This window comes from Equus caballus, chromosome 7 (assembly GCF_041296265.1).
Source record: "Equus caballus isolate H_3958 breed thoroughbred chromosome 7, TB-T2T, whole genome shotgun sequence".
NCBI lineage: Eukaryota > Metazoa > Chordata > Mammalia > Perissodactyla > Equidae > Equus > Equus caballus.
The window spans coordinates 41,718,548-41,731,536 of NC_091690.1; the positions used below are offsets into that span (position 1 = coordinate 41,718,548).

The following is a 12,989-nucleotide window of genomic DNA, read 5'->3' on the forward strand; positions in this document are numbered from 1 at the left end:
AGACTAGCCAGTGTCCCAGGAAGCCTGTCTTTCCTTCCCCAGCCTAGATGGGAGAGTTCAGCCAGGGGAGCCAAGAGAACAGGAAAGAAACACCACCCTCACCTGTTCCTTGGAGAAGCCAGGTTTTGTGGCTGGAAAATCTGGGGCAGAATGTTTTATTTTCACCATAACCATCAGAGTCACTGACAGGGCAAACGCATTCACCCTGTGTACGTCGTGAGCCAGAGTTCAGCTGGGACGCCCCTGAATCTGTCTCCTAGGACCAGAACTGCCTCATTAAAGGGATAAAAGATGATATCTGCTGAGCTGGTGGAAAGTGGTGGCTGCATTTTTATTAAAGTCTCTGCTGCAGCAGGCCCGGTCCCCAAAGGTTCATATTCCAAGAATCTCCACCCTCTGCCTCCAGCATGTAAGCGCTTCTCTGTAACTCATTAAGGTAAAACAGAAAGCTCTCCCATTGTGCTTCTCGCGCAGCAGTGATGTCCTTGCACAAAAGCTACACGCTTCCTCTCCTGGGCCCAGGCCTGCACGGACAGAACTGCCCTCAACTGACCACAGGGGTCCCAGGAGCACCACACAGGGCTGACACAGACGGCTACATCTTGAGCAGACTCATAAAGGGCCACGGTCCAGCACTGGCAATTCCAGAGCCTGCAATTTTAGGTATTTTTCTAATGGGGGTGAGGCAGCCCACCTGGACGTTACCCTGCCTCATAACACAGCTTCTGGCCTGTGAGAGAGCCACCAAGGCACCCAGTGATCTTAAACTGACCCCTTAGCGTTTGAATTCCAGGGCTCCCACGTTCTCATGTCCGTGCCAAGGCAAAGTGAATCCAGCCATCTCAGGGCCCTAAGATTCACGGAGACCAAGCATGGACCTCAGAGTTCACTTGTAAGATCCTGAGCCAGAAAAGCCAGAGCAAATGACAAACCTGTCCAGGAGAATGGGTTTTAGCTGCCACAGTACGCAAGTGGGCACCTCTTGGGCCTCCTGCCAAAGGCCCTCTCACAGGCTCCACTCCCCCATGCAAAAGCCTTCTGTTCTCTCTCTCTTGGTCGCCCCTACCCTCATAATCAACTCCTCACATCCAAGGGGCTCAGCACCCCGCTGAAGTACAGCTCCCTACCTGAGGGTGGCGCTCTCCCCCTGCCGGACCGTCACGTTGTCCATAGCTTTGGGGAAGGTGGCATCTCCGCTGCGCACGGGCACTCCTGTGGGTACAAGGAACAGCAGCCTGAGAGACACGACCACGAGGCACTTCCATGGCAGGAACAGGTACCCACAGACCCCCATCCTCGACAGCCACAACTTCCCAGGACTCCGGCAGCGGCACGGTCCTTGTCCCCCGCCCCACACACCAGCGGGTCTCAGGAAGTGGTGTGGGGAGAGAGGAAAGGGATGGAGCAAGCCAGAAGCAGAGAGCGGGAAGAAGAAACGATTCCAGGCTCTCCGGAGTCTAATGATTCTTCCTCAAATCCTGCCTCAGCTTTCCAGCCTAGCAGAACCAGATGCCCCCTCCTGCATCCAAAAAGAGCTTTCTTGACTCTCCCCTGGGGAGGAGGGAGGCAGCCAGGAAGGGAGAGGAAGGAGGAAGGTGCAGGTATGAAGGTCACAGATTGCTCTTTCTCTGCCTCTCTCTTCAAGATGCTACTTTAAGATTCAGTTGGGCACATTCTGCAGAGGTTTGGCATCAAAAGTTTATAACCCAAAGAAGCAAGGCAAGTGTCTCTGACATAAAGGAGATGTCATAAAAAGCTGCTGCTTCAAGGAGAGGAGAAAATGTTTTATTAGATCACACATATGTATAGATATATTTATAAAGCAGCCCAAGTCTCAAATCCGGAACCCAAAGGCGGTAAAAAGTTCCACCGCAGGGACCCGCAGCCGGCTCAGCCCGAGGATCCTCCGGTGCCGTGGATGTCCTCCGCCGCAGCCCGGTTGGCGACTGGCGGCCAGCCCGGCCCGCGCTCGCCAGCCCGCGGAGCGCCGCCCGGCGCAGGCTCCGGGCGCACGGGGAGCTGGGCGGACGGCGCCCCCGCCTCCTCCGGGGACGCGGCACGGGCCGCGCGGACGCGCGGACGCCACGCTCAGCGGCCGCCCCCGGCCTCCGCGCCGCCTTCCTCCCGGGAGCAGCCCGGCCGCGCGCGGGCCCCGACCGCCGGGGTTGTCATGGCAGCGGCTCCATCACTGACCGCCACTTTCTCCGGTGCCGGCGCGAGCGGGCGGGCCGATTGCGAGCTCATCCCGACGGGCGGGCGGGCGGGCGCGGGGCGAGGGCGCCCACCTTAACCCCCGCCGCGCCCACGCGGCTTGGGGAGCCGAGCGGGGGGAGGCCCGCCCCGCAGCCCCCGGTACTCTGCCCCCGACACCCGGAGCCAGCCGAGAGAATGCTGCGCGCCTCTCAGTGGCTTCCCCTGCCTGGGGGCGAAGGGGAAGGGGGTGGGGAGTAGGGGCGGGAGGGGGAGTTCTGGGGAAAGCAGCAAATAGAAAACTGACGCTCGCACCTTCCTTCCTCGGATGCCAGAGCAGAAGTTGCCAAACCCAACCCTGGAGAACTGAACTACGTTCCCCTCTCCAGGTTCCTGGACCGGTGTGCACGTCCGCCACTGCCTCCCGTTCTCCACCTGGCCAAGCTACAGTCCTATGGCAGAGCTCTCCTGGGCCTTCGCAGAGAGAGGGAGCGTGGTTTCTGCTCTGATGACCCACCTCGGAAATACTCGTGGCCCTTGACTTTCTCTCTCTTAAACTGACGAATCTGCATTTCTTCTCCCCGCACCACATGCAAGATAGTCCCCATCCTGTTCCCTATGTATGACTCACATATCTTATTGTAAAAAAGCAGGAGCTGGGAAAAACACAGAGATCCTAAAAAGTATAGGACTGATTGTCATCAAATCCATCCATCGATGGCTCTGCGATCACAGCATGAAGTGGCACCAGAAAGGGATTGGAAAGGACCCGGTGATAGGGCCTTCTTAGAGGCCAGCCGATCAGTTTGTTTGGGCTGGGACTCATTTCTTTCAGCCCTTACCTCTGGAGCTCAGTCTGGCCTGGGTTCTGGCGGGAGGGTCTGTTTCTGCCCCCGCTGGCAGGAGCCACCCTTACTGCAGGGCTCCCACCGTTGGATCTTAGTTTAACGCTGTTTGTGTGAATTTGCTTTGCTATATTCTTTCTCAAATCCTTTTGTTAAATTAGACTGGGCTCTGAACGATTGTTACAACGAAATTTAATTCAAAAATAAGCTTTAAACTGTTGTTATTTGTGACTTTAGTTGCTAAAGGATACAAAGACTCGTCCCCTGCTCTCAGTTCCTGGGGCTGAGCACCAAGAACTGCTGCCCCATCCCCGCTCGAAGAACGGTGGCGCATTTTTAATTAGAGCAGCATACCTCAAGAAGAAAGAATACTTGTCACTAGTCGTGTCATATATGTTTTACATGTTTTAATATAGTGAAAACATCTACCAGCTCCTTTCCGGAAAGCAGATCTTAACAAAGGCAGGAGTGGTGAGGAGCCCTCACCAGTGAGCTCCCGGGGCTCGGAGGCTGAGAGGAGTAGAGATGCGGAGAGGAGAGGCTAAGGGCTCAGAGAGCAGCCAAACTAGTACTTCTTCCGGGCTCCCCCACACGCCTTCTCTTACGATTTGAGCTTGCCTTGGCCTTCTGTGTGCAGGTCGTCGTGCCTAATCCTCTAGACTGGGCGGTGCTCTGGTGCATTGCCACCAGACTGGAAAGGCTTCTTGGTGCTTTATCTGTGTAAAGCTGAGAATGTGAGACTGTGCTTATGATTTTCTTCGATTACAGAGTTTGTATCTTGAACACTGGGGGCGGGCGGGTGAGCGGGGTGGGGGTGGCGGCAGCGGGGTTGGATCAGGCTGCCGTACAAGTCACCCAGCTCCTGCCCTTTGGTTCTGGGGCGCTCAGATGACGTTCGCTGTTCTGTACCAGTTGGTCCTAGTGCTTCTCGGGAAATGCAAATAGGGGCAGTTGCTAAATGCTAAATCAGCAGCTGCTTGAAATGGGAGGAGTTATACAGAAAGAAAAGAAAGAAGGAAAGAGCATGAGATTCCAGGTGGGAGAAGAACAGCTGGGGCAAGGAAAGAAGAGAGGCAGAAAGAGGTTGAAGGGAGGCATTATGCATTCTTAATAGTAGATGATAAAGCCTGCTCTTGAGGAAGGAATAAACCAAGGATCCGTTTTTTGCAGGGCTGGCTCCCCTCCCTGTAGGTATGTGCAGTCCTAGAGAGCAGGGCTCACATCTTTCTCTTCTTTAAATTGGCTTCATGGTTCGACACGTATGGGTTAATAAATGGGCTGAACTCAAGGGTTAGTGGGTCAGGAAAGAACTGCAGAGGCCTGATCTTTGTGTTAATCTATGCCAGTGTACAGTTTTGTGAGGGAGATTTCATTCATCTGTAAGACCTTGTTAGGGACCAGTATATCCATTTATAGAATAGAAGGCCAAACCAAATTGAAGGGCAAAAGAGAAAAAGGGATGAGGTTCACAATAAACAAGAACTAAAGTAGTTTCTGTCAGGAGTTTCCTATGAAATGCTTGACTGAGTACCAGATAGAGAGACCCCCAGTTAGACCCCTCTTGGAGCATGATGACATGTATGAAGACAAATTATATGAGGACAAATTAAAGCACTGACTAAGACATTGGTTCCGAAGTTGGACTGCTCTTCAGATAGTGACTCCTGGACTTCGCAGCTGTGTGACTGATGTCTAATAATACCTAACTCACCTGTCGGATGGGGTTTGGGGGTGTCTTGATCTGTGATCTCGGTCAGCTGAAAGCCCGTGATTCTGCTGTGGAAGGTAAGAACTGGAGCATGGGCCCTGGCGTAGGCATGAATCCTGCCTCTAAACCTGACTTCTGGGTGACTTTACACAACTCCCTTAGCTTTGCTAATCCACAGTTTTCCCATCTGTAAATAGAGGCAATGATAGTAATGATCGTGTACAGTATTTGTGACTGTTAAATGAAATACTTTGTGTAATGCAATCAGCATCCTGCTTGGCACTCAGTAAGAACTCAGTAGATGTTACTTCTCCTGGCCTATAAAAAGAAGCCTGATTCCCCAATGTCACAGGTGTCTTCTCAGAAGTGGCTCTGTGAGCACATAAGCTGTCCATAGCAGGTAGGCAAATCCCCAAGTTGTCCAAAAGTTTTGTGTGTGTGTATGGGAAACAGGACAAGTCTTTCTCTGAGTTTAAAGACCCAATTTTAGAATCAGAAGTCACCTAAGGAGCAAAAGTGGTTATTAACAAGGTTTCATTTGACCATGGAGGGGCTACCTAGATGAGGATGGCTGTTGGGAATTCTGGATCTAATGGAAATATCTGAATTTATTTAATGAAATGTGTATCCAGTTGTAAAAGCAATTTCCAACTTTGTGCTATTCATAAATAAGGAAAACTTACAGCTTGTGTTTATCTGAGAGGAGATTGTGGCCAGCTGCTGGGTGTGTGCATTAGGAAGAAACATTAAGTAAGAAGGCTGTGTGTGATGCCTGTTTGCAATACAGGAACTTACCTCCGTCAGTAAGGGCCCCGTGGGGCGGAGAGACTGGGGAGGCACTGTGGCGGAACCTGAAGAAGTCAGCTCTCTCGGGGCCCTGAGGGGCCGGAAAGGTTTGCTAGCGAACAGAGAGGTAAGAATTGACTGGGCCTTTTATTTTTAGGCTCAAGGAAGTTCCAAGAAATGGAAATACATGCTGCCAGAACACAATACTTTGGATGAGACACAAGTGCTGTTCTCTGTGAAACCCAAAGCACTCCCCATCCCACAGCTGCCCACACGGTCAGTGCTAGACAGCAATGAGGAACTTCACTTCTCATTGTCTTTTTGCACTCTTGCAAACTGAGACAAATATGTCAAATGGTTTCGCTAGTCAGTTGCTGACTTGAGGCCAGAACGAGCTGAATGAGCTGAATCGTATTCTGTCCCTCTTTCTATCATAGAGCACACAACATCCTTCCTAACACGGGTCTCCTGTGCTTGGGCTAGTGGGAAGAACTGATACTGGACTGAATTAAAATCCATGCTTCGCATCCCAGCTCTGCCACTTATAAGCTCTGTGATCTTGGGCACATTGGTTATCCTTGCTGAGTTTGTATCTTTTCCCCTGTAAACAGGGGTAATAACAGCTTCCTGCCAGGGTTGCTGTGAGAATGAAGACAGGTGATACATGTGACAGCTCCTAGTACAGTGCCTGGCTCAGTGGCAGCTATCAGTGACAGTGAATATTCAACTCCTCTTCTCGTCTCTGTGCCAGAATAACTGAAATTGACCAGACAAAACCAAAGCAAACAAAACAGCAAAAATAACCCAATGGGCTAACAAAAGCAACCACCAAAAAACCCATAAAGTAAGCAAGCCAACAGAAAAACATAAGGCACACGAGATTTGCATTGTAAGAAGATACACATGAGGTGTTCCCCAAGACTGATGGAGTGACTTCTCATAGCTGGGGAACCCAGTTGCTACCCTTATGCTACTCTTGTCCATCAAACTGCTCATGTGCATGTGTGTGTGTGTAACTGTTGCTCTCCCGTTAGAACGGCAAGCTCCCCAAGAGCAGAGTGTTGGTTTGCCTCATCCCTGGCTCCTATGCCATGGACTACAGGCTGGCACAGAGTAAATACCAGCAAATATTTACTGCGTGAAGGAACTGATGTCCATTCTCCACAGTCTGTGGAAAGTCAGGGGAGCTGACAGCAGAAGATCCAACCCGAGACTCTGCTAGTAACACTCTCCTGCCCTTCCTGACCCCCAGACTCCTCAAAGGTTGGACGTCGCAAGGCATCAACTGCAGTAAAGCATCTTCTTCTAGAAAGACTGGAGACCCCTGTAAAGGGACCAATTTCCACAAGCTATACGATCAAATCAGCCTCATTACTTTATAGTCACACCTCATCTAGTTCTGTAAGTCAAATAACAAAAAACACTATATTGAGACCTATGAGCCATAAAATGTGTTTTTTAAATGCTCAGTGGGAGTTACTACAATCTTACCCCTCCCGTGTCTCAACATAGCTTCCAGTCGAAAGAGTGTGACAGGTGGAAACTGGATGCTTCCACCCAGGGAACCAGGGTGTGCAGGAGAGAGTGTCCGTCAGGGGTCAACTTGCCTAGCTTTAAATCTGGGCCTGCCGCCAAGAAGCTGGAGACCTTGGGCAGTGGAGCTGACTTCTGTGAGCCCAAGTTTCCTCATTGGTTAGTTGGCAACACTCTACTTTTTCTTTCTTTGAGGAAGTGACCAGTCATATGTGCGACACCCAGCAGAGAGCCTGGCACAGAGCAAGTGCTCAGTAAGCAGGTGCTTGAGGCAACTTCACCTGGGCCCTCTCCCCTTCCTGCTGAAATGAATCTGATCTCTCTCAGTCTCAGAGAGGAACTAGAACTTGTATTTTATACCATATGTTGGTTACTTGCAATCTTCTCTCACTTGCCGAACTTTTCTTTATATTGTTTATTTATTTTGTTGATTAATTCATTTAATCACTCTTTTTTGGGCAGGGGTTGGGACCAAGATTCATTGAATTTCTAGGCACTCTGCTGGGCCTGGGGATACAAAGAACATGATATATTACCTGCTCACAAGGAGTTTATAATCTACTAGGGCAAATAAATCAGATATTGAAGTTCAATATGATAAGATGTAAAAATAAAAATATGCAAGGATTCTATGGCATCTCAGAGTTGGACCATCTAAACTAGATTAGAGTTCTTAGAAAGCTGCTCAAAGGAGGTGACTCTCAAATTCACTGTTAAAGACCGCGTATTTAGGATTTAGGCTGCCATTTGGTGTCTGATGTTGGCAACTGAGTGGATGGTATTACTAATCACAGAGAAATAGTGAGAATAGTTGATGCTGAGTGGTGGGTGATAAATGATACGTATTGAACATAACATGCTGGTGAAAGGTCCAAGTGATGCTAATTGGCATTTGAATATTTAGGTTTTGAGCCTGAGAAAGAGACAATGTTTACAGTTACAGATTTTGGATTCATCCTTGTGTAAGTGGGAGCTGAAGCCCTGGGTACTAATGAAGCCACTCAGCAAGAGCAGGAGAGTGAAAAGAAATAAAGCACGAAGTATGAATTCTGGGCGACACAAACCTTTAAGGGGGGAGTGGAGAATTCATGAAGGATTCTGCAGAGTGGCCGGAAAAATAGAAGGAAATCAGGGATCAATAGCCTCATAGAAATCAGGGATGAGACAATAAAGAAAAGAACGGTTAACAGTGTCAGAGTGTAGAGAATTCAGGTAAGTGAAGGATGGACAATCCTGCTTTCATCAGGCACCGCGGAGGACACTGGTGGCTGGCAGAAGCAGTTTCACCGCTGGGACAGCAGCGGAAGTTAGGCGATGGTGAGCTTAGGGATGGCAGAATCCGAGGAGTGCAGAAGCAAATGTGGCCAGGCTTTGCAGCTCAGCCGTGAAAGAATGTGAAAGGGGAAAGTGCAGGCTCCAACTGGACAGACACGCGGCCCAGCGAGAGCTGAGTGTTGTGCTTTATTTTTTCATCTGCTGCATGACAGACTTGCATATTGATACATGTGTCTGAAGGTGAGAGTTCCTTGGAGGTGTCCTGCACCTGCTGGGCTAATCTCGGCATTCTGTCCACGGCTGATGGTTAATAAATGTGTGTGGGGTGAGTTGTGTCAGGTCAGAAGTGCCACCTCTGGACCCACTCAGAGACAGACCAACATTTCAAAAGTAATGACAATGGTCATCATCCTCCTCCTCGCCTGCGCAGACACGAGTGTGCACAGTCACAGATATGATCCAATGTGATCCTTTAAAGATCTCTGTGAGGAAGGTGTTGTCATTGTTAGATCAAGACACCAATGCGTAGAGAAGAAAAATTCTTCCTAGTCATTTCTAGGAACTAAAGTAGAAAACGCTAACTCTTTTCTCTCCCCATCACGGGTCACTGCTGTGTCACCAGCACCCTTAACAGTTCCTGGCATATAGTAGATTTTCAATAAATATTTATTCCATTAATTAAAAAAAATAGTTAAGTATCTCCACTCCATTCCCTACAACCTCACGGATACAGCTATTCAAGGTTCACATACCGAAGATCAGATGATCGAAGACTTTTGTCCTCATTTGGACATTGGATGAGATTGTATTGGCAGCAATTTAGCTTGAGGGAAGGACAAAAATCAGAGTAGTGCAGTTTGTATCACTCCAAAATCCTGTGCCCATACACTGCTGCCGTTGGACCGCGCTATGATTTGTATTGTAAGAAGCTCATTGTGGTGGGAGAGCAGGCAGCTGGACCACAAGGCTAACAGGCAAAGGTGACAGGCTTTGGATATTGGTATTCTAATTAATAAAACACAACCATGTTAATCAGAAACTTAGCTTGTGATTTACATAATTACTATGATATTTGGTAACTTGGCATAAAGTAAACCACTCGTGAAGTGTCATCACGTCACAGAGTCCAGCCCTTGTTCATTTATTTGTACGGGTTCTCAAGCTCCGCAACGTGTGCTTGTGTTCTGGTCACATTTTAAAATGTACTTTTATTGTGAGTGTTGGCAAAAAAAAATTTGAGGTGCATTGGACTAGACAGTGTCTAAAATTCTACTTGCCTGTAAGCGTCCTCAACACCTCTGAATAGCCTCTTTTCATCACCGCTAATGCCCCCTCCCACCTCTTAACTCAATACCAAAATTATCCTCTGAATGTAATCCCGAAAGTTCTCTCTCATCTCCTCTCAGCTGCCCTAGCTCCCAGGCCCCTTGCTGGGTGGATTCAGTACAAAGACTGAGACAGGAAAAAAGAAACGCTCTGGGTCATGAGGCTCTAAATTGCCTGTGGCGGCAAGAAGTGCGGACCAGAGAACTGGGAAGGGAGAAGACAGAATCAGCTCTTGACCCTCCCTCCTCCAGGCATCAGGAAGTCTTGGGAAAGAGGAAAGGAAAGGAAATGGCAAAGAAGACAAGGAAAGAACGGAGCATTACAGGGGAGAGAAGGAGGAAGCGTCCAAGCATCTGGTATTAGAGTCTCCAGAAAAATAGAACCAGTAGGATTATGTATATATATGTTTTATCCCTTTCTTTCTCTATAAATCTATGCACCTGTAAATAGATACGTATATCTCTATACATAGATATATAGAGAGATAAAATATAGATAGACAGGATATATAGAGAAGATATATAGTCCAATATTTACCTGTCTATTTATCTATCTGTATAGAGATTTATTTTAAGGAATCGGCTCATGTGATTGTGGAGTCCAAAGTTTGTGGGGTAGGCTGGCAGGCTGGAGACCCAGGGAAAAGTCAATGCTGCAGTTCAAACCTGAAGGCTGTCTCCTGGCAGAATTGCCTCTTCTTCAGGGAGGCCAGTCATTTTTAATTAAGGCCTTCAACTGATTGGATGAGGCCCGCCCACATTGTGGAAGTTAATCTGCTTTGCTCAAAGTCTGCTAATCTAAACATTAATCTCATCTATAAAATATCTTAACAGGAACATCCAGGATAATGTTTGACCAAATATCTGGCACTGCGGCCCAGCCAAGCTGACCATAAAATTAACAATCACGCATCTCAATTTCCCTTTGCAGCAACCCTACGTTTAAGCCTTGTTTAAACCCTAAGATTAAAACAAGTATTCTTTCAGGAACTAGAAAAGGGAAGGGAGGAAAAAGTACCTCTGCCTCTTTCCCGGATAGTTCTTCCATCGGCAAGCTAATGCCTAACTTTGTTTCTCAAACGTCAAAGCACAATTAGAGTTTAAAGAATTCATATCACAAAATACTTGGAAAGAGTTAGTGCATTGGTGTGAATGGATTTTATGTAAAATGCAGTTTGTTTCTCCCTAAAGAAAACAAGCAGGCGGTACAGAAACAGGGGGTTTGGGGCCATAGAAAATGAGAAAGAAAACAAGAGTATAGAGAGGCCAACAATGACTTTATAAGTCATAAGTGTGCGCACGGCTTCAATTTATCAAGATTGACTTCGGAAAAAACTCAGAATCCACATACAATAAGACTACACACAGGCACAGATTTAGAAGTGCTACTTTGATTCTGGGGAAGTAGAAAGGAAATTGGGAGGAGAAGATTCTTCAGGACAAAGAAGGAAACAACGAACCAGCCCTGTGTCATCTCACGTGGAGCCATCTCAATTGTTCTTTCAAAATGAAATTGGGTGACTGCCTCTCTTAGGTTTCGGAATGAAACATCATCCAACAGATGCCCTGTTACATGGCAAAATGCCAACCATCAATTAAGGAAGGGAAATAGAGAAACATGTCCATCTTTGCTCTAAGAGTGAGCTTAAACACACTGCGTGGACCTCCTGACCTTTATCAGAAAGATTGGACCACTAGGTAGAGAGCACCAGAGAGGGGACTGAGAATCTGCTCCTCCCACTGCTGCTGTTAACACTAACACTTGCCGAATGCACAAGGCACACGAGATTCTGCAATAAATGACTTCTATGCACAATCTCATTTAGCTAGTCCAAGAATCCTAATTTTGCAGAATGAAAACTGAGACTCAGAGAGGGCGACTTGTAAAGGATCAGAGTGCCAGGAGGCAAGCTCTCCTTAAAGCCCCAGTCCTTTCCTCCTTACCATGGGCACATCAGGAGTTTGCTGCTTTTAACTGTTTTTTTTTTTTGAGGAAGAGTAGCCCTGAGCTAATATTCACCACCAATCCTCCTCTTTTTGCTGAGGAAGATTGGCCCTGAGCTAACATCCATGCACATCTTCCTCTATTTTATAAGTGGGACGCCTGCGACAGCATGGCTTGATAAGCAGTGTGTAGGTCTGTACCCGGGATCCGAACCTGCAAACCCCGGGCCACCGGAGCCAAGCACATGAACCCAACTGCTATATCATGGGGCTGGCTCCAGAAGTTTGGTACTTTTAGCATAGAGAGAATCCCCATATCTAGAAACCTGGAATCCCATTTGCATGAAAAGCACAACTATTGTGGCGGAAGTGGGAGACTGCGGTGATGTCAGGACCAGGGGTTGCAGATGGCGGAGGTTAAGAGGGAAACAAAAAGTGAGAGGGAGGCAGGGTCCCTACAAAAGCACAGGCTGCTTCAGCTGAGGATGAAGCAAGGCTGTGAAATAAAGCTGTGCCTCCTGTTCTATTTCCCACCATCTCCCTCCCCCTCTCCATCTGTCTGTCTCTTCCCTTTTCTCTCTCCCTCTGTCTCTTCTCCCCTTGCAAATCTTCATCTGCTAATCTCCATCTAACACGTTTATGAATTAATTCCAACACTTTTCTTTCTCTGTCAAGATATCCTGCTTTCTAATCTCCCCCACCCTTTGGCAACGTGTGCATTTTATTCCACAGGCTGTTTTTCTGACAACTCCCAGATGTAGTTATTTGCTCTGACATCTTTGTGCATGCAATCAACCCATGTCACTGAGGGTCTGCAGAGAAGAGAGACCGGGTCTGCAGCTGGGCAACCTTGTAGGTGCATGGTGGAGCCGAGCGAGAGTGAGGCTGAGGGGCCCTGAGGGGAGGACAAGTGAGGGAATGCCTCCAGCGTCCTGTGCTGCCCCCCTCCAGCAGCAAAGCTCCCCAGGTTCTGAAATAAGGCATAGGTGACTTTCTTCTGCAAGTGGCAAGGGTCTGTCAGAAATGAATCTTTATCATCCTCATCTTAATTAACACAAACTAATGGTGCTGGGCAGGGAGCTCTAAAAATAGTTTTCTTGGAAACATATAAAAAAGACAGACACATAAACAGCACACCAAGCTAAACCCCAGTGCCTTTTCAGCTCTGAAATACTTGTGCTTCTAGGCACACTGAAATGGTTAAAGAATAAATTCTGAGATTTTCACATTTTAAATCAATCAAGAATAAGTGCATTTTAAGGATGAGCAAAATAAAGAAGTGGGTAGTTCTAAAGAGCAAAAGAAATAAGCAAATAGCACTTAGAGTGCCGAACCTGGTAGTTTCCATATCCGAGTTTGATAGATAGACTGATTGATTGCTGG

At 47.9% G+C, this 12,989-nt stretch overlaps 1 protein-coding gene across 12 annotated transcripts in view; it reads right to left on the reverse strand.

Annotated features, from left to right (window-relative positions):
• Window positions 1-12,989, reverse strand: part of OPCML (opioid binding protein/cell adhesion molecule like) — a 1,020,600-nt gene that overhangs the window by 466,282 nt on the left and 541,329 nt on the right. For 5 of the 12 annotated variants that reach the window (XM_070273001.1, XM_070273000.1, XM_023646459.2 and 2 more), the window contains one exon: window positions 1,128-1,212. The exons of 2 other annotated variants lie outside the window; for them this stretch is intronic. In XM_070273001.1, coding sequence (XP_070129102.1) covers window positions 1,128-1,212 — 85 coding nt within the window. Of the gene's footprint in view, window positions 1-1,127; window positions 1,467-2,505; window positions 2,780-12,989 lie in introns of those variants that run through there. 5 more of the 12 variants (XM_070272999.1, XM_023646454.2, XM_023646455.2 and 2 more) reach the window with 5 other exon arrangements.